Source organism: Bos taurus, chromosome 10 (genome assembly GCF_002263795.3).
Source record: "Bos taurus isolate L1 Dominette 01449 registration number 42190680 breed Hereford chromosome 10, ARS-UCD2.0, whole genome shotgun sequence".
Classification (NCBI taxonomy): domain Eukaryota; kingdom Metazoa; phylum Chordata; class Mammalia; order Artiodactyla; family Bovidae; genus Bos; species Bos taurus.
In genome coordinates, this window is record NC_037337.1 from 88,731,606 (window position 1) to 88,754,001 (window position 22,396).

The following is a 22,396-nucleotide window of genomic DNA, read 5'->3' on the forward strand; positions in this document are numbered from 1 at the left end:
GGAAAGCAGGCCTTACCGAGGGTGGTGCCATCCTGCCCCATGATGCACTTCATGGCAGTGATGATCTGCTCTGCCACAGGCGGGGACAGCGACGCAGCGTACACCGCGCTGTGGGAATGCGTCCGCAGGTAGTCGATCAGCGCCTGGGGACGGCACAGAGGCAAGTCATTAGAGGCCGTGGGTAGGTGCACTGGCAACCTCTCTGCCTTCCGCCCAGGTGAAGGAAGCCTCCTCCCTTCAACAGCCCTGACTGGGGACGTCAGTCAGAGACACAAGGCCCACCACCACGGGCAGAGCACACTGTCAGCAACAACTGGGTTAGAAAAGAAGCAAGAGAGCTCCAGAAGAACATCTACCTCTGCTTCACTGACTGCGCTAAACCCTCTGACTGTGTGGATCACAACAAAAGGATCCGCATTTGTTGGAATGTGGAAAATTCTTAAAGAGGTGGGACTACCACCTTACCTGCCTCCTGAGAAACCTGTGTGCAGGTCAAGAAGCAACAGCTAGAACTGGACATGGAACAACGGATTGGTTCTAAATCGGGAAAGGAGTACGTCAAGGCTGTATGTTGTCACCCTGCTTATTTAACTTATATGCAGAGTACAGCACGTGAAATGCAGGGCTGGGGGAAGCATAAGCCGGAATCAAGATTGCTGGGAGAAATATCAATACCCTCAGACATGCAGATGACACCACCCTTATGGCAGAAAGTAAAGAACTGAAGAGCCTCTTGATGAAAGTGAAAGAGGAGAGTGAAAAAGTTGGCTTAAAGCTCAACATTCAGAAAACAAGATCATGGCATCTGGTCCCATCATTTAATGGCAAATAGATGGGGAAAAAAATGGAAACAGTGGCAGATTTTATTTTCTTGGGCTCCAAAATCATTGCAGACAGTGACTGCAGCCATGAAATTAACAGGTGCTTGCTCCTTCGAAGAAAAGCTATGGAAAACATAGACAGTATATTAAAAAGCAGAGACATCACTTTGCCAACAAAGCTCAGTATAGTCAAAGCTATGGTTTTTCCAATAGTCATGTATGGATGTGAGAGTTAGACTACAAAGAGGGCTGACTGCCAAAGAATTGATGCTTTCAAACTGTAGTGCTGGAGAAGACTCTTGAGAGTCCCTTGGATACCGAGGAGATCAAATGAGTCCATCCTAAAGGAAATCAGTCCTGAATATTCATTGGAAGGACTGATGCTGAAGTTGAAGCTTCAATATTTTGGCCACCTAATGCGTACAGACAACTCACTGGAAGAGACCCTGATGCTGGGAAAGACTGAGGGCAGAAGGAAAAGGGGGCAACAGAGGATGAGATGGTTGGATGGCATTACCGACTCAATGAACATGAGTTTGAGCATAAATTCTGGGAGACAGTGAAGGGCAGGGAAGCCTGGCATGCTGCAGACCACGGGGTTGCCAAGTGTTGGACGTGACTGAGCAACTAAACAGCAACATGCAACGCCCTTAGGCTTTGTTCTGTTTGTTATTTTGGCCATCCTGCACAGCTTGTGGGATCTTAGCTCCCCAACCAGGGACCGAACCCACACCCTCAGCAGTGAAAGTGTGGAGTCCTAACCACTGAACCATTGGGGAATTTCCTGTTTTGTTTTTTAAACATGCCACAACATGGAAGGATGAAAAACTAGTTTTAAAAAAGACCTCAATTTAGAGAACATATAATTTAATATTATAAACAGATTTACAATCCTAAATTAAACAAGAAAGTGTTTGGATTGCTTTTAGATATGACTTACTTCTAAGTATTACAGAAAATATCATCTGCATCTTACCCCATGCCTGCAAAGCCCATCCTTACATTCCTGAGTAAGAGAAAGACAGTTCTCTAATGTCAATTTTAAAGACATTAAATATCCTCCAGATACACAGAGATTTATAAAATGATATAAATGTGGCAGAAATTAAACAGAAATTTACTGGTTTTTTCCTAAGATCATTAAAGCTATCTCACTGAATGAAAAAAAAAAACAAAACCAAAACCTTGTCTGCCAGTAAGAAAAATTTCCAAACAATCAATTATATATCCCTATTCTCTGATGCCTTTTAACTTCACTAAGTCTTTAAATAAAATGTGCATACGAAGAAGCTTATGTTTCAGACCCAAACCAGGAAACACAAAATGCAACCAGGAAACAGTGCAGTGTGTTACTTCGAAAATACAAAATACTGTACAAAACCCAATATAAAAAGGTAAATATATTGTATCTTGATGCTCTCCCAGAGTATTATTTTTCTATCTTTTGGTGTAGCAACAAATCTTACCAAAAAGCAATCAATTCTCCAAAGTAAGCCTGAGATAGTCTTTTCCTAATAACAAAAATTTAGGGCAAAAATCCATCGAACCTGACCAAAACCAGTGAAAATGGGGTTTCTCTAAAAGGAATCAATGATGAAGAGAAAGTCCCTGTTTTAAGATTCTCAGGGTCAAATTTTAAAGAGGAATTTAAGTACATTTAGAGTACCGTGCACAAATACTCGACATACAGTGGTTTTTTCCTAACATTGTGTATAGATTTTTTAAATAACTGTTTTATTGATACACAACTCATGTACTATAGTATTCTCTTTTTCACAGTGTGTAATACAGTATCTTTCAGTATATTCACAGAGCTGTCCAACTTTCATCACGATCTAATTTTAGAACATTTTCTTTACCTCAAAAAGAAACCTCGTATCCGTTAGTAGTCACTTTCCACTTCCCATATCTCCTTTGCCCCGGCAACCATTAACCTATTTCTGCCTCTATGATTTGCCTATTCTGGATATATCATATAAAAGAAATACTGTAACTGGTGAGCTTTTTTGACTTCTTTAACATAATGCTTTCAAGGTTATTTCCACATTATAGCACGGGCATGTATTATTTGTTAAGCCCTTGCTACAAATGTGAGCCAGGCACACTTATCTCTGTTTTACTGATAAGGAAACTTAAACATTAAGTACTTTGCCCAAGGTCTCACAAAGTTAGGAAAATACTCAAACCCGAACCTAGGGTTCTGTCTCCATGGCTCAACCATTCCCACCATGCTATACTGATTTTCAAATACCCCGGAGTTCATTATGTAGTTTTTGGATTGGCAAAGACAATGCTCTGTAGTACACCAGAGCCAGCAAAGTCTTGATGCTCACCCAAGACGCATTTGAGTCCAAGAGTAGGGGAAGAAACTGGTCTTCTGTCCCACTGGCTCCCATGATATGCCTGCTGTGTCTGAAATAGCGAGCACAACTCAGGCTCAACAGAAGACTGTGCGAACGGGCAGCACCCTGTGTGCTCTTTCATACAAGAGGGTATTCTGTCCTCAGACCAGGATGTGCTTTAGAATGAAGCTCCAAAAGGAAGACAACAATGAACAGAACCCGCCTTTGGTTTATCAGAGGCACTGAGAGGGGAGCTGAAGTCTGAAGCCTGCTGGCACCAGGTACCTGATCCACAAACAAATTCAGGATGTCCACATCCAAGTTCGGGACTCTACCTCCTCAAAACTTAAATCTAGTAGCCAGGGCCTTAGTGTACCTTAACTGCTCGATTGTCAGGGCCCGTTTACCTTCTTGCCTCCGATGTATCCTCCAGAAGCACCAAAGCTTTTTGTGAATGTTCCCATCATGATGTCCACATCCTCAGGATCCAGGCCAAAGTAGTCCACCACGCCTCGTCCTGTAGGGCCCAGAGCCCCGATGCTGTGAGCTTCATCTAGATACAAGTACGCCTTGTATTTCTTCTTCAGGGCAATCACTTCAGGAAGGCGAACAATAGACCCCTCCATGCTGGCGAAACAGGGGAAAATACACACACACACGGAGACTTTTTAACTCTCAAAACCAGGAGGTGGCCACTTTATTATTATAAGTTCATTGCTTTTAAAAATGATCTGACAATGCTGCTTGTGGTTTTAAACTGGCAACGACAGACAATGCCATGGCTAGGCAGATATCCAGAGGAAAGGAGATTGGATCTTTTAAAACAAACACCAGAATACAAGTGACCTTAATTCACCACAGAGGGACAGAGGTCACAGTAGATTCTTCTAAAGTTTGTAATTACAGGCAACATTTGACTTTACACATATTGCATGTGTAATTAAAGTTACACGAAAGAATAAAAAACATTAGGAGGTGGAAGAATAAATACAAGGGCTGCAAACAGGTAAACAATATAAAATGTTTCTTAAAATTAAATGGCATGTAATTTGTTCTGACACATTAGAAAACATATTCTAATTCTTTTCCTTATGTGTAAACTCCCTATACAAACAGTGGAAAAATAATGGACACAAAAAGAAAGGAGACTTGGAGATGATATATATAGCATGATGAAAAGAATAAAGGCGACCCAGGTATTTTAACAAGTCAGAAACTCTGTCTCCTTAGTTTTCAAAGGGGTCTAGATTAGTGTCCCCTTCAACTTAAAAATTCTATGACTTCATGTGGCAAATCAGACAGAATAAATATAGCAGGATTACCTATATATTCCCTCCACAAGGATTAGAATTTTCTTCCAGGGCCTTCGTGTCCGAGGCTGACCATAAACAATGGCATCTTTCAACAGCTTCTCTAGGCTTTGCATATCTGTAGCACACAAAAAAGAATTTCAGCACAAAGTATCTTCCTCTTTTCTAACTTTATTCCTAAAATGCAAATATACATTTCTTATTCAGGAAGCATGTCTCAGATAGCAAAGGACATTAACATACTTAGAATCGGACAGAACAAAAACGGGGCAAAATGGGTAGGTTACCGATAACTTGAATTAAAATCTCATTTAAAATGTAACAAGTGTTCAAAAACACCAGAAACTCAATTAAATGAGTGTGGTAAAGTTGACTTAGTTGGTTAGCATGTTTATGAAATGACCGATTTTTTTCATGAAATTTCATTTAGCTTTTTTTGTATTTAAACAATCAAATGTATCTTTAATCCTAGTCATCCATTCAGAAGTAAACGCATAAAGAAAGCTGAGTAAGAAAATGAGAATAAACTACTATAAACACATACACCTTCTAAATAGCAAATATGGGAGAAAAACTTCTAAGTGCATATCCCATTTCCTTTCACCTAGGATATATTCAATAAAAGCTTGTTAAGTAGTTTTATCTTGGTAGTGGTTAGAAATAACACCAGTCTGGACAGGCATGAATCTATATGTTAAACAAGCCTGGCAATCAGTAGAGACTGTTCCATGTTTGACTTGACCAGCTGTCTGTCTACAACCAAGTTCTTGGGGCTCTGCTGTTACGGCAATTACCAGGCCTAGGAAACACTTGCGGGTGTACTGCCATTAAGGAGAATAACTTTCCTGTTAAAGATAAACACTTGGAAGACCACTGTTACTACCACTACAGACTTCACACTTAAAATACATGTCCTGAAACAAGGCCCTTGAGAGTTCTCCGCCCAAAAATGTATGCAACATGAAGTTTAGGGTATATTTATCAGGGGTGGGAGACACCCTTGTCATAAATCTGGTTCGTTACTGTTCATCACTGAAGGGAGGGGTTACAAAGTCACACGGATTTGCTCTCTTTATAAAATAACCGGTAGAAAAGAGAAGTAAGGTAATAAGAACACACATTGTAAACACAAATAAAATGGCCAAAAGTTGACTGTTTACACTTTCAGTTATTCATAGCAAAGCAATCTTATCTGCTATCTAACCCAGAAAAAGGAGATGCTCCCACAAAGTAAAAAATCTGATCTGAAGCTGCCCTCTGATCACAGATAGGGCAATGTGTGGCAATTAGCAGAAGACAAGTAAAAATGGACTCATTGTTTTAGCTTCCTCTGTTTATACAGAGAAAGGAAGAGAAAAATAAAATGTTGATTTAAAATTTTACATGAAAGAAAATACCCGAATTCTTGACCATATTATCTACTTAGGAAACAAAATTCAATACTTTTCTCATAGTATACTCTCCAAATCCCATGTAAATTAGAGATTTAGACAAAAAACATACCACAAAATGACCAGAAGAAAAAGTAAGAGAATAATCTGAGAATGAGAAAGGCCATCACACAAAATCCAAACAAAAGTCGTAAAACAGTAAATGTGACATCAACCTTTCAGCAAGTCCACAGGGCAAGACACTAAAAACAAAGTTAAAAATAAAAAATACTGCAACACAAAGGGCTCTTATAACCAGTAAAAAGAGAAACAGTTTGAAAATCACCAATTTACAAAGAAATACAAAGACAATAACTCTGTATAAAAAGTTGCTCAACACCTAATAAATAAAAATTAATGTTATTGGACTTATTAGATGAGGAAAGCATTTAAATGATACATGTTGGCCTGTAAGCAGAAACAGTCACTGTTTTTGATTTCAGGTGTTGTTGAGTAAAAATCTGTACAGTGCTTGGAGGCAATCTGGAAGAGTATAGCAAATGTCTATCATTTTAACCATGCATTCTAAAGACTGCTGGGAATTTACCCTAAGGCACTGATCAGACTAGTGAGGAAAATATGAATGTAGGTGGAACTGCTTCTAGCAGAGAAACTCAGAAACAGCCTGGATGTTCCAACGGAAGGACGGACTGAATGAGAGCACAGCCTGCCACCTCACTCTGACAGGAGGCAGGCGCATGTACCGCCATAGTTCCCAGTGTGCTTCAAGAAAAACAAGTCATACAACGGTGCTTCATAAATCCCGCTTACATAAAACAAAATGCTGTATGTGTCATTCTCATTGTAAAGCATTTCAGACAAAGACAGAGATGAAAGGTTATTACCATCCGTAAACCTTCCATCCAGAGGCATACATCTAGTATTTGAGTGTACCTTCTTTCAGACTTTTGTCTGACGTTTGTCTAAAAGACTTCTTCTGTCTTTTAGACCTTTGTGTACACATTTTGGTAAAAGATGATATTAAACAGTTTGGTCATATCTCTTCACTCCACGAGAGCATTTTAACCTGGAAAGCTATGCGTTTTTATTACAATTATTTTAATAATGCACTAAGATATTTCCATTTAGGGAAAGTCTTGGCCTAGTGCCACTTTTCTCTGCTTTTATGGCACCTGTTCATATCTGCATTTCAGTATTTGTCTGTTGTATTCTAACTAGTGGTTTGTCTACAGTCTCTTTAGCAACCAGTCAGAGATCTGGAGATCAGGAAGCCTGCTTTATTTCACTTCAGTACCCACAATATTATGGCAAGACAGGCATCTAGTATAAATGCATACTGAACAAGTGATTTATAAACAAGGAAGATGAAAAAGTTCAAAGTCAGAAAAAGAACAATGTTTTACTTTGTACCGAAAGGCTTCCTTTAGCCTTTATTTTTATTCCAATGAGAACGATAGTAACTTTGATTTTTTTTTAGATATTTGAAATACAACTTCATTCTGATTCTAAACGCAAAGGAATGCGAATGACAGCAACAAACAAGACTGCACCTCTCAATACTGTCAAGAGCAGGCATGGCGACAAACTCCAAGTTAGGGTCTCCAATCAGTTTTCTAGCAAGCCAGAGGAAGGGCCTTTCAAAGTTGTAGCTACTTTTGGCAGAAATGTCATCATTCTGAAGATTCTTCTTTCGGTGGAAGACAACTGACTTTGCCTTAACCTTTCTGTCCTTAATATCCACTTTGTTGCCACACAACACAACTGGGATGTTCTCACATGCTCGTAGTACCAGATCTCTATGCCAGTTAGGCACATTCTTGTAAGTAACTCTTGATGTAATGTCAAACATTATAATGGCACACTGAGCTTGTATATAATAGCCATCTCTCAGTCCACCAAATTTCTCCTGACCAGCTGTATCCCATACAGTGAACTTAATCTGTCCTCTGTTGGTATGGAACACCAGAGGATGGACCTCAACACCCAAGGTAGCTACATGCTTCTTCTCAAATTCACCAGTCATATGACGCTTCATGCATGTCATTTTTCCAGTACCACCATCACCAATCAAAACAAGTTTGAACTGAACTTGGGGTTCTCCTTGGGCAGCCATTGCGATGTTACTTCCAGAAGCGTCTCCGCACCTGTCTAACTCAGATAGTAACTTTTAAAACACAGGACCAGAACTTATATTTTAGGTATTGGTACTTCAGTTTCATTTACAGTTTCAACTGTTAATGTAACTAATTGTTACCACTGCCACTAATCCCAACAATCCTAAATCCTGAAGCCAGAGTAGATTTCACAACAAACTCACTGTTGTGTTTGAAGACTCGAATGGTTGCTCCTGAGAGTCTGGCTCCCAGAACCAGTGAAGCATGGTTCAGTTCATCACTCAGAATCAGGCAACCCTGCAAAATCACCAGGAGAGGAAGATAAGAATCTGAGGGGAAAGGTTTAGTTAGACGAACTACAAAACGCTAAAACCATTAATAATTATATTTTAGTAGGGAAAGTCTGCACAATGGCAAAGGTATCAGTTTGCTCTGAAGTCTTTGTTTATAATACTGATAGTATAAAATATTAGCTTATTATATACTAAGTATTACATAAATCATATTGTTATTATTGTTTAGACGCTGTAACTTTTTCCATCCTTTTACTTTTAGCCTGTGTCTTTAATTAAAAAAAAAACTTTTAATCTAACTTGACAATCCATCTTCTACTTAGAAATACAAACCGTTTATGTTTAATGTGACATCAATATAGTTGTGTTTAAATCTTCTCTCTTGCATATATATATATATGTATGTGTATGTGAGTGCCAAGTCACTTCACTCATGTCTGACTCTTTGTGACCCTATAGACCATAGCCTGCCAGGCTCCTCTGTCCACGGAGATTCCCCAGGCCACAATACAGGAGTGGGTTGCCATGCCCTCCACCAGGGAATCTTCCCAACCCAGGGATCAAACCTGAGTCTCTTATGTCTCCTGCATTGGCAGGCAGGTTCTTTACCACTAGTGCCACCTGGGTCGCTCAATGTGCGTGCGTACACACACACTTTGCCCAAAGATCTCTGAACAATGTGCATTACAGTAACAACAAGTATTAGGGACCTATATACTTTCATATTTTTCTACTAGAAGAAACAACCTGATTAATAATTTCCAAACTAAACATCCGTTCTCCCATTATTTTAGTCTTTTATGAGATTTTATTTATAAGAATTCCTTTAAAACGAAATGAAGAAACAGTCATCTAAAGGCAATACAGAAAAAAATCATGGGTTCCAGTAAAAAAGCTTCAACTGATGTTAAGTTTCCACGGGATACACTTATACAAAATTTTTCCGGCTTGCCTGAATGTTTTACAAAACAAAAGAAGATATACATGAGGGAGCTTTCCTAAGTGACAGACTAAATCTTACTTTGCTAACAAGTGCAGGAATGTTCATTGAATTTGTTGCAAATCCCATGCCATATGCCATAGCAGCTTCTACTCCCAAGAAATTTGCCACAAGCTTCTCTAGTTCTTCATGCTTGTCCAGGTTTCCTGTGTGAAGAAGTTAATGAAGTCAATGTCACCAAAGTTCAAATTTAAGAGTTACTCATTACTTTAGAAAAAGAAACCACAGCCTGTGTTATAAGCTTTTCAGACTGAAGTCTAGTGAAGGAGTCAGTATCATGAAGAGTCAAGGCTCATAAAGACGCAACAGCTGGATAAAATCGGATGCAGCACTTGTGGCGCTTCTGTAAAGAGGGTTGCCAACAATGTCTCCCATTCCTATTCACACGTGCTGGTTCCAAGTCTATGCCGTGAGAGGCCTGGCAGCACCTGCTTTTATACATTGGAAGTCAGCTGCCATGTAAAATAGTCTGGAAAGCCTTGATAAAGAGAGATCATGTGGACAGGGAAGGGCTCTTAGAGACTAAGGAAGGAAGGGGCAGGGCTCACCATCAGCTGAGGTGCCAGACATGCAAGTGATGCTATCATGGATACGCTATCCTCAGTCATAATACCCCAGCTGACCCCACGTGGAGCTGCGATAAACGTCAAGTTCTTTCCAAATGACAGGATCACAAGCAAATAAATATATGTTTCTGTTTTGAGCCACTAAGTTTTGGAATGGTTTGTCATGTAGCAAAAGGTGAGTTAAAGAACACATTTCCTAACTTTGTATTATGATTTTAAATCAGTGCTCAAATCCATAAGGAACAACGTTCATCAATGATACTGGCTACATGTAGAAGAGAAACAATGCTGAGAGAGAAGACTGCTGAATTAGGATGCTATGTGTTCTTTAAAGCTTAAGCAAGTGATTTATCCTCTCTGGGCCTCTGTTTCTTATCTGTTTAACACCAATAATAACATCTGCTCTATCTACCTCATGACATTGTTATAAAGATCAAAAGAGATAAGATGTTCGAGCAATTCATAAAGGGCCATAAAGATATAAGGTGTGGTCACTCTGTGTCATCACTGCATAAGGCTCCCTTAAGCACATCACTGAGGATCCCAAGGAAGAACGACTCAGCAGCACCTGCCATTCTCTAGACCCATGAGAAACCATAATGAACAACTCTTTAACCTACTAAGTTTTGGGGTGATCCACAGGAATAAATATCCAGAAAGTTGTCTTATAACTTTTATGGTTATCAGTTCTCTTCAACAAGATACAAAAATTAAGACTCTTCCTTTGAGCTTAAATAAACTAAATCTCTTTGTAGACAACTGTTCGCTTTTATGTTTTATAGACTTGTAATAATAATAAAAGAGTTAACATTTATTGAGGGTTTACCACGGTATAAGCACTTTACATGAATCAGCCTATTTAATTCTTGAAACAGCCCTATAAGGTAGGAATTACTATTAGCCCCAATTTACCAGTATGGAAGCAGGTTAACCCTCATTTGCCCATGGGCTCAGTATACCAGTAAAAAGTTCTCTCAATCACTATCATTTAACCAATAAAGTCAACATTAAAGCTATAAATGAAACAAATACCTAATGGAACTTTTCTAGAGATAGTATGTATGTAAAACATAATGGAAAAGATAAAAATATCTCAAAACACACTGAAGCATTAAAATCATCCATCACTTCAGAAAAATAAAGCATTCTTTACTTGATCTAAACTCCACAGCAAAGTATGTATTTGGATGTTCATATTCTAGCTCTGTATCAGTATTTTCCCTCCTGAGAAAAAGAGTTAAGAACATGAGCTGACCAAACTAATAGCCTATGCTTACCAATTTCCTGCCGAGTGCTGCACACTCCAACTCCATACTCCTCTAGGACTTTGGCAGCTGCCTCCTGACATGGTCCAGTGTTCCTCGCAAATCCGAGATAGTTGTAGGAACCCATGTTTATAACATCTTTAATTACATTCCCTGTGTACCTGTATTTCAACAGCATAAAAGTTCATGAAATTCAGGAGCAAGTCAAATACTTACATGTGATAATAAACTTATTGATAATACAAAAGGAAGCACCATCTGTAGGAATTAAGAGAGAATATGGTCTCCATGAAAAGCAGCTCAGACTCACTACCAATTAGGAAGGTGGACATTAAAACAAAATATCAATTTTCACTTATCAATAGGGATGTTTAAAAACTAACTACATCATGGGAATTCCCTGGTGGTCGGTCCAGTGATTAGGACTTGACGCTTTCACTGTTGTAGCCTGGGTTCAATTCCTGGCCAGGAAACTCTAAGATCCCACAAGCCATGCAGCATGACTCTGAAAAATTTTTAATTAAAAAAAAAAAAAAGAAAAATCTGACCATATTCAGTGTTGGCCAGGACACTTTCATAAGCTGTAGATAAGAGTATCTTTTCCTTTTGGAGGGCAGTTTGGCAGTACTTACCTAACAAACCTATCGTTTTTGAATGAACTTTTTGGCCAACTCAATACATATTTTTGACTGAGCAATTCCTACACACATATAAAAGGATATATGCTTAAGGATCCTTCAAGTTACTACACAATTCACCTACCATGTCCCTTTCTCAGGCACATGGATCAGTGACATTCCACACGGTGGAAGAACAGTCAGCCCTGGACCCCAGAATAAGGATCACAGTTCAGAGGCTTTACTGGTCTAAGATGGTCATGAAGTATAGATAAAGAATTAACTGCTGCTGTCTTAACTCAGAGATCTGGGGTTTTTAAGATAGGATGAGGCAGCCCAATGTGTTCTACATTATATGTATCTATATTTTAGAATACTAAGTAGCCACTACAAATAATGAGCTTGGTGAATAGGCACAAGAAAGATGTTACTGATATGTTAGCAAGCAAAAAAGCAAGATGTAAAATACTTTCTATATTAAGATCCCATAATCAAAACACTGTGTGCAACCCCAGTAATACACTACATACATACGCCACAGAAAATATCTGGAGGAATAATATACAATCAACTGATAATAATGGTCATCTCTAGGAAGTGAGCATTTGTGGAGAGGTGGATTTGCAAAAGGACAGTGGTTAGTTCTCATAGGAGACCTTCACTTTATTTGTATTATCTTTTAAAAAAAAGATAATAATAATGACCATACAACCATGAAAAGCTTGCACAATATAAACAAAATTTTATCAATATATAAAATCTTCTAATCTGTGCTCTGTGACAACCTAGAGCGCTGGCATGGGTGGGAGATGGAGGGAGGTTCAAATGGGAGAGGACATATATATATACCTATGGCTGATTCATGTTGATGTATTGCAGAAACTAATTATCCTCCAATTAAAAAAATTAGTTTTCTAAACAGTTCAATCCATTTAAGTAAAAACACTCCTTGAATCATCTCAGAAATCAAAATATCCATAAATAAATTCAGACACTTGACTCTACTAAACGGCCCAACAAAAAGGACGATTTTTCTTTGTGTGTGTTCTTTTCAGTAAGTCCAATTTTTTTTCAGTTATAATCCAACAGTGGCAGATGTCACAGAGAGATGCATTTTAAAAATCTCCAAAACAATGAACAACATGCAAGAAAGTTAATCATGCTGTATTGCACTCTCAATACTTCTACTCCTGCTTTGACAGAATACTCTAACTGCAACAGAAAATCTTCTAAGGTGAAGAAATCCACTGAAATAATTTCCCAACCAAGACTCACTTGAAGGACCAGTTGTAGTCATGAGACTGTCTCTCCATAATGTCCACCCTGGCTCCAGGCACACTGCAGATGGGCCGGTTCCAGTTGTCTCTGATCCTCATGTAGAGATTCCTCGTGTAGAAGTTCTCGAAATCCTGGTACAGTGACACAAAGTCCTGCCAACGAATGGTGAGATGCCATATGTTTAACTGAGTTTCTCTGCACAACTTCTCTTTTCATAGTACAAGAGCACTTTAGAAGGAGAGGTCAGTTATTCAGAATTAACTGATACGGAAAACATTTGGGAAGGCATCCATTCTTTCTGTTGTTTTAAACAACTCAACCAGATAAAAATCACTTAGCTTTGACCGATGAGCTCTAAGAAAATGGTTGCAAGTCACTACACGATTGCATGAAAGTAGGGTCAAAGAATTTAACTTCGTAAAGCAGACCTCATAAAAATAAAACTTAGTTGTACAATTCTGTCAATAAATGATTTTCCCTTCTAATAACCTTAATAACACTGTACTCTGCTCCATCTCTGCCCCATAATGTACTAGGGGAAATGCCATAAAATCCTATAATTCCAATTTCAACCAAGAAAAATAATTCCAAAATTAAGATTCCATTCTCTGCATATTTTCAAGGATCAAAAGGAAATTAATCCAAAGAAGAATTATAAATAAGAAAAACTAAAAGGTAGGTTATAGAAAGACACCTGTCTTAGGTTTCTTTCCTTGGATGGGAGTTTTAAAAAAAATCTCAAAATGAATTTCCATGATCAAGACTTTAGACTTTAAAGATCTCCCTTATAAGTTACGCTAAATTCTAAGTCTATAAAAAATAGTCACAGTGGAGCTTTAATTAAGACATAATGTTCTGCTCAGAGCAGAGTGACCAGACCACATGAGGTCTACTTGAGGGTAATTGGTAAACAAAACAGAAGAAAACTATACCAGAGTTTTACAACAGTCAGCAAACTACTGAGCTTCTAGCCCTCAGATCTGGGCTTGGTGCCAACCCAAATTAATCTTTTAAATAAGCTAATCAAAAATATTAAAACTTTAAGCCTTATTCTGTAAAAGATTTTCGCTGCTAAAGAAGGCTCTACATAAAACTTTAAAATTAACAACCTTCTAGGACACTGGACTCTAAAGTGCCTACTAAATAAATAAACCTCACAGTAGATAAAAATCTCCTTAAATAAAGCTGAAGTAAAGTCACAAAGTTCTCCGGAATTTGTGGTACCTGATACCATCTCTCCTGCAACTGGTAAAGAGTCGGACATGACTGAGCGACTGAACTGAACTGAACTGAAGAGAAAATATCCACAGATGCTCTGTCTGTCACAACTGGAAGTTTACTACTCAAATATTCGGTGGGCCAAAAAGCTTCTTCAGTTTTTTGTGTGCTGTGTGCTTAGTTCGTCAGTCGTGTCCAACTCTTTGCGACCCAGGGACTATAGCCCACCAGGCTCCTCTGTCCTTGGGGATTCTCCAAGTAACAGTACTGGAATGGGATGCCACACCCTTTTCCAGGGGATCTCCCCAACCCAGGGATCGAACCCAGGTCTCCCGCACTGCAGGTGGATTCTTTACCATCTGAGCCACCATGAAGCCCAAGAATACTGAAGTGGGTCTGTGCTGTGCTTAGTCACTCAATTGTGTCCGACTCTTTGTGACACCATGGACTGTAGCCTGCAAGGCTTTCCTGCCCATGGGGATTCTCCAGGCAAGAATAATGGAGTGGGTAGCCTTTCCCTTCTCCAGGGGATCTTCCCAACCCAGGGATTGAACCCAGGTCTCCAGCACTACAGGTGGATTCTTTACCATCTGAGCATACAACCAAACTTCCCGACCCAGGAATCAAACTGGGCTCTCCTGCACTGCAGGCAGATTCTTAAAAATAAAAAACATTTTCATTTTCACCAAGAACTTTACTGAACATATTCACCATTTTGTTCCATTACCTTCTGCTATTTTTTAGGCAACTTCATAATTCCACCTTCCCTAAACTTTCTATCATTTTGAGCAAAGAACTGTTCCAGGTGCCTTTTACAGTCTTCCAGGGAGTTGAAATTTTTCCTACTAAGAGAATTTTGTAAAGTTCGAAATAAATGGAAATCCAAAGGTGCAATGTCTGGTGAATATGACAGATGTATCAGAACTTCCCAGCCAAGCTGTAACAGTTTTTGCCTGGTCATTAAAGAAACATGCAGTCTTGCAGCATCCTGACGGAAGATTATGCACTTTCTGTTGACTAATTCCAGATGCTTTTTGTCAAGTGCTTTCAGTTGCTCTAAGAGGAAGCAATACTTGTTGGAATTAATTGGATGAAGACCAACAAAGCCTTTGGTGTTCAATTCGCTTGCCCTATGATCTCTTTTCGTTCCAACATTATTGTATAGTATCCACTTTTCATTGCCCATCACAGCTTGTTATAAAAATGGAACTTTTCATCATATTTCAGTAGAGAATCACATGTGGAAACATGGTCAAGAAGGTTTTTATTCACTTATGTGGAATCCAAACATCAAAGTGATTACCATAACCAAGCAGGTGTAAATTATTTCCAACGCTTTATCTGGATATTTTGAATATGTTACCTATCTCCTGTGTGATATAATGTTCAGTTCAGTTGCTTAGTTGTGTCCAACTCTTTGTGACCCCATGAATTGCAGCACGCCAGGCCTCCCTGTCCCTCAGCAACTCCCGGAGTTCACTCAGACTCACGTCCATCGAGTCAGTGATGCCATCCAGCCTTCCTCTGTCATCCCCTTCTCCTCCTGCCCCTAATCCCTCCCAGCATCACGGTCTTTTCCAATGAGTCAACTCTTCGCACGAGGTGGCCAAAGTATTGGACTTTCAGCTTCAGCATCAGTCCTTCCAGTGAACACCCAGGACTGATCTCCTTTAGGATGGACTGGTTGGATCTCCTTGCAGTCCAAGGGACTCTCAAGAGTCTTCTCCAACACCACAGTTCAAAAGCATCAATTCTTCGGCACTCAGCTTTCTTCACAGTCCAACTCTCACATCCATACATGACCACTGGAAAAACCATAGCCTTGACTAGACGGACCTTTGTTGGCAAAGTAATGTCTCTGCTCTTTAATATGCTATAATGTTGGTTGTTCTCAATTAATGTCTTGATTTGACACATTAGTTAATCAACTTCAACTGGTCTCCCCGATGGTAAAGCATCATCTGGTGAAAAATCTCCAGCATGAAACTTCACAAACCACTTTTGATAGATAAGTACCTTCTCCATACACCATACAAATATTTTTTTGTGTGTTTCAGCTGCATTTTTACCTTTCTTGAAATAATAAAACATAGAATCTGCCTGCAATGCAAGATACCAGGGTTTGATCTCTGGGTTGGGAAGATCCCTTGGAGAACGGAATGGCTACCCACTCCACTATTCTTGCCTGGAAAATTCCATGGACAGAGAGGAGCCTGGTGGGTTACAGTCCAAGGGTTGCAAGTCAGACACAAATGAACAACTAACACTTCCACTTTCTTTTCTCAACATGGAGAAAATGTTTTTCTTTTCTCTTCCATCTTCAATATTTAAATAGCTACACAAAAATTCAGCAATTTTGATAATTTTATTAAAATGCACACTGATGTAACACCTGTCACAATACAATCTAACAAAATTTTTGAATGAGTTAAAGACAACTAAGTGCTACTAGAGCCAGGAAAAACCAAACAAACCTTTTCTCCAACCCAATAAATAAGAGCCACATTGGGGGTAGAGGAGTAAAAGCTGAGCTTGCAGTTCATCGGCAGTGTGAGAGACAGGCTATAATAAGCGATGGCTGCAAAGCTGCTGCTGCTAAGTCGCTTCAGTCGTGTCCAATTCTGTGCGACCCCACAGATGGCAGCCCACCAGGCTCCTCTGTCCCTGGGATTCTCCAGGCAAGAACACTGGAGTGGGGTGCCATTTCCTTCCAATGCATGAAAGTGAAAAGTGAAAGTGAAGTCACTCAGTCGTGTCCAACTCCGTAGCGACCCCATGAACTGCAACCTACCAGGCTCCCCTGTCCATGGGATTTTCCAGGCAAGAGTACTGGAGTCGGTTGCCATTGCTTTCTCCGGCTGCAAAGCTAGCATTTCCCAAATGTCTCAAGACAAAACTCCAGGGAATTCCCTGGTGGTCCAGGGGTTAAGACTCGGAGCTTCACTGCTGTTGGGCCTGGGTTCAGTCTTTGGTTGGGGAACTAAGATTCCATAAGCTGCACAATGCAGCTAAAAAAAAAATAAATAAAACTCCAGCATATACTGTATAAAAGGATTTTGGCCCCATGACGAAGAAGCTTTCTCTGAAAAGCCGAATAATGGGGCCATGTGCGGGTACATACATCCATATAGAAAAATGGCTGAACAAGCCTGTGCTTATTCTGCGTTCAAACCAGTCTTTCAGCCACAGGAAGTAAGTGACACAGATGACAAGAATCCCTGAGGGAATGTTTTACTTGAACTGCAGAGGTCAAAAGCCAGGGGCCCACTTTCTGACAGCTAGTTTATTTCTCTCATGTAAAAATAGGTAAAATAGGTACTAATTATAGCACAGGGAAGCAATTTTTTAAGAATTAATAATTTCTATCACAACCTAAGTTTAACTTACCAACCATATTATATACAGCCATATTATACACCTTTACACATCTATACTATGTCCAGATATATGCTCTTCCTTCTTTATCTTATTAGACTGAATCACATTGAAATTATCATTTTAGCAGTTCAAAAATGGTCAAATATTGGTATTTTCATGTGATTTGATGTATATTTATTATTTAAAATGCAACGAAAACAGGAAAACAAATTCACAGATTTAGAACAAAATACCTTAAACAAAGTACAAAGGCACTATTCATAAAGGAAGACGGATAAATCTGCTTACTTTAAAAGAACTTCTGTTCATTAAAAGACACACACAGAAAACTTAAGGCTGATTCACGCTGATGTTTGGTAGAAACCAACACAATACTGTAAAGCAATTATTCTTCAATCAAAAACAAATAAGTTTTTTAAAAAGATATACACAGAGTGGCAAGACAAGTCACAAAATGGGCTTAGACAATTGTAAAATGTCTTCTAGAGGACATAAAAATTTCCTATAAACAGCTAAGAAAAAAACAAAACAAAAGAGAAAGCCAAGAGATAAACAGGCCAAAGATTTTAACTGGCACTTCACAAAATAGAAACATCAAATAATCATTAAACATAATGCAAAAGTGTTTAGCTTAATTGGGCAATTGAGAAATGCAAATTAAAACTACAATGAGATACCAGACATAAATACACCAGAACTGGCAAAAAAAAAAATTTAATTCTGACAATAGTAATTGTTGGTTAGGATGTGGAACAATGAGAACTCTCAAACACAGCTGGTAAGTGTAAAAAATAGTACAATCACTTTGAAAAAGTTTGTTACTATTTAGTAAAGTTGAAGACACGCATATTCTATAACCCATGTATTCTAAGACTTGAGAAATTCATAGATACATGTTCAGGAAACATACATTAGAAAACTGACAGCAGCTTTATGAGTCACTGACAAAAACTGGAAAAAAAAAAAAAAGCCTCAATGTCCACTGACACTAGAGTAGATAAACTTTATTAGTTATACTCTTACATTGGGATTCTATTCAGCGATGAAAACAAATGAAGCAGAAGTACACCATAAGACAGCTGAATCCTATGCTGAATACATAAACTAAGGCACAAAACATACACACAATGCAAATCCATTTATAGAATGTTCAAAACTGGGCTTAACTAAATTGTATTGCTTATAGATATACATGCAGATGATAAAACCATAAAGAAAAGTCAAGACAATCGCTAGCCTAAGGGAGAGGGAAAAGGCAGGACTGAGAAGCGACATGTGGGGGTGCGGTTTCTGACGTGACAGCAATGTGTTACCTCTAAGGTGGTAGTTTCATCACTGCTCACTTATATAAGCACTCATTACAACCACATCCACTTTTTTATTAACCTTTCAAGATGTGTGGTGTACATATGTATATATTGGTTATATATAACCAATAAACAGGTTAAAAAGTAAAGGAAAGAGCATTTTTCAATAAATCTCACACAGAAGTTTTACATGACAAAGTCTGTTGAACTGCCTGGCTCAACAGCATGTAACCCAATTTGCTTTAACATCTGACCGCAAGAAAACCCACTGTGTCTGCTGACACTAAGGCACGTAGCTATTCGGGAAACATCAGGGTGCTTCCAAACCTTCGGCCACTGAAACTGAAGGCTACACACCGGAAACCTTTGCTTTAAAAATGCTCTAGAAAAACATCTATTTCTGCTTTATTGACTATGCCAAAGCCTTTGACTGTGTGGATCACAATAAACTGTGGAAAATTCTGAAAGAGATGGGAATACCAGCCCACCTGACCTGCCTCTTGAGAAACCTATATGCAGGTCAGGAAGCAACAGTTAGAACTGGACATGGAACAACAGACTGGTTCCAAATAGGAAAAGGAGTACGTCAAGGCTGTATATTGTCACCCTGATTATTTAACTTATGTGCAGAGTACATCATGAGAAACGCTGGGCTGGAAGAAGCACAAGCTGGAATCAAGATTGCCAGGAGAAATATCAATAACCTCAGATATGCAGATGACACCACCCTTATGGCACAAAGTGAAGAGGAACTCAAAAGCCTCTTGATGAAAGTGAAAGAGGAGAGTGAAAAAGTTGGCTTAAAGCTCAACATTCAGAAAACTGAAGAAGATCATGGCATCTGGTCCCATCACTTCATGGGAAATAGATGGAGAAACAGTGGAAACAGTGTCAGATTTTATTTTTTGGGGCTCCAAAAATCACTGCAGATGGTGACTGCAGCCATGAAATTAAGACGCTTACTCCTTGGAAGGAAAGTTACGACCAACCTAGATAGTATATTCAAAAGCAGGGACATTACTTTGCCAACAAAGGTCCGTCTAGTCAAGGCTATGGTTTTTCCAGTGGTCATGTATGGATGTGAGAGTTGGACTGTGAAGAAAGCTGAGTGCTAAAGAATTGATGCTTTTGAACTGTGGGCTGGAAAAGACTCTTGAGAGTCCCTTGGACTGCAAGGAGATCCAACCAGTCCATCCTAAAGGAGATCAGTCCTGGGTGTTCACTGGAAGGACTGATGCTGAAGCTAAAACTCCAATACTTTGGCCACCTTATGCAAAGAGTTGACTCATTGGAAAAGACCCTGATACTGGGAGGGATTAGGGGCAGGAGGAGAAGGCGACGACAGAGGATGAGATGGCTGGATGGCATCACTGACTCGATGGACGTGAGTCTGAGTGAACTCTGGGAGTTGGTGATGGACAGGGAGGCCTGGTGTGCTGCGATTCACGGGGTCACAAAGAGTCGGGACACAACTGAGCAGCTGAACTGAACTGAATGCTGTTTATGGGTTACTACAGTACTGTTAAGACATTTCATGGTGATAAACAGGATGACTGACTGTGTGTGTGCTCAGTCATGTCTGACTCTGAGACCCCACGGACTACCCCCCCACCCACCCCCTCCTCCGTCCACGGATTATCCAGACAAGAACACTGGAGTGAGTTTGCTATTTCCTCCTCCAGGGAATCTTCCCAGCCCAGGGGTCAAATCCCTGCAGGTCCTGCATTAGCAAGTGGGTTCTTTACCACTGAGCCACCTAGGAAGCATGACAAAGAGGATACCGCATATCAGAGACAGGCTAATGATAAAAAGTCTTTAATGGTCTAAATTTTTATTTTGGCAACACTTCCTTTTCTAGAGAAGGAAATAACCTCATAAGGTATGTCCAGAGATAGCTGAAGCATGACAAAATTGTTTCAATACTTAAATTAAGAGAATTTGAAAATCCTATATAATTCCCACCTGAAGAAGTAACGAAAATGAAAAGCAATCCAAAAGAGGGAATATATGCACATGCACAGCTGGCTCACTTTGCTGTACAGCAGAAACTAACACAACATTGTAAAGGAACTCCAATAAAAATTAATTAAAAAAAAGCATTATGTGGCTAGGGGTGTTATAAACTAACAATGTCATCTCTAGCTCTACTTAATGAAGACAATCAGGTGAAATAACCTGAGAAAAGTATTAAGCTAGTGACTTTAAAATCTCTGAATTGTGGTCAAGAGCTTTCCCTATTATTCATGTAAATCACGTTACTTACTGTGTGTTCTTTCATGTTTTTAATGTTATAGGAGGTCACTTCCTTGCTGTTTCTGTAACATCAGTGAAAGCATAAAATGAGATTTCAAGATTAGAGACATTTGTTTTCTCTAAATCTAAAAGTGGGTCATCTGTGTGTCTGCATCTGAATATGTATACACACACACACAAACACACACAGGACTGTGAATACATCAGTTCAAAGCCCAGAACTTTTCACTGTAATTATTACCACCACTCACATCTTAGCACTTACCTCTTAGACACTTAACTGAATGTGTAATATGATACATTAACATGTGCCAAGCAGTCTTTCAGGCACCGATTATACAGTGAACAAAAAGAAAGTAATACTCTTTGCCCTTGTGGAATTTATGCTTTGGTGGAAGAAACAGATATTGAAACAAGACACATGTATAAAATATAAAGTATGTCAGTAGTGAAAGTGCTAATGAAAACAAAAATCAAACAGAGAAGCAGGATGTAAAATGCTGGCATCATGCTGAAACTTAGCTAGGGTGGCCAGGGTACAATGAGGAAGAGAAAGCAAGGAAACCATCCACAAGACTACCTGGGGCAGAGCTTTCCCGGCAGGTGAACAGCAAGTGCAATGGCATCGAGGCAAGAGTATACTTACTTAGAACCTTGAGGAAATGCAAAGAGACCAGTGTGCCTGGAGCAGAGGAGTGAGAGGCTAAGTAAACAATAAATTATGCATAGGTGATAAATTCGGAGAAGGCGATGGCACCCCACTCCAGCACTCTTGCCTGGAAAATCCCACGGACGGAGGTCGCTGAGGGTCGGACACGACGGAGCGACTTCACTTTCACTTTTCACTTTCATGCATTGGAGAAGGAAATGGCAACCCACTCCAGTGTCCTTGCCTGGAGAATCCCAGGGACAGGGGAGCCTGGTGGGCTGTCGTCCATTGGGTCGCACAGAGTCGGACAGGACTGAAGCGATTTAGCAGCAGCAGCAGGTGATAAATTAAGATTGATTAAAAGGGGTGAAGTCTGAATTTCCTAATGGACCACAAAAGGCATATGCCAAAAAGAAGAAGAGGAGTAACTCCAAAGCCTAAGCAACTGGAAGAAGAGAACTGTTATTCACGGAGATAGGGAAGACTGCTGGTTGATTAGAGAAGGGTATGTCAGCTCAGTTTTAGACAAGCAGAGTTTGCGGGGCCTATGTGGAGATGCCAAGTGGGCAGCTACCTACACAGTGCAGAGCCCAC

General features: G+C 39.5%; 2 protein-coding genes across 2 annotated transcripts in view; both read right to left on the minus strand.

Annotated features, from left to right (window-relative positions):
• Window positions 1-22,396, minus strand: part of SPTLC2 (serine palmitoyltransferase long chain base subunit 2) — a 95,274-nt gene that overhangs the window by 42,328 nt on the left and 30,550 nt on the right. Inside the window, 7 exon segments of the mRNA NM_001099081.2 lie at window positions 17-143; window positions 3,571-3,790; window positions 4,486-4,591; window positions 8,182-8,275; window positions 9,293-9,417; window positions 11,115-11,263; window positions 12,995-13,149. Of these exon segments, the coding sequence (NP_001092551.1) occupies window positions 17-143; window positions 3,571-3,790; window positions 4,486-4,591; window positions 8,182-8,275; window positions 9,293-9,417; window positions 11,115-11,263; window positions 12,995-13,149 (976 nt within the window).
• On the minus strand, window positions 7,127-8,175 carry LOC104973258 (GTP-binding nuclear protein Ran). The gene has a single exon (XM_059890951.1). It carries the CDS (start codon window positions 7,975-7,977, stop codon window positions 7,288-7,290), a length of 690 nt encoding a protein of 229 aa, XP_059746934.1. The 5' UTR covers window positions 7,978-8,175; the 3' UTR covers window positions 7,127-7,287.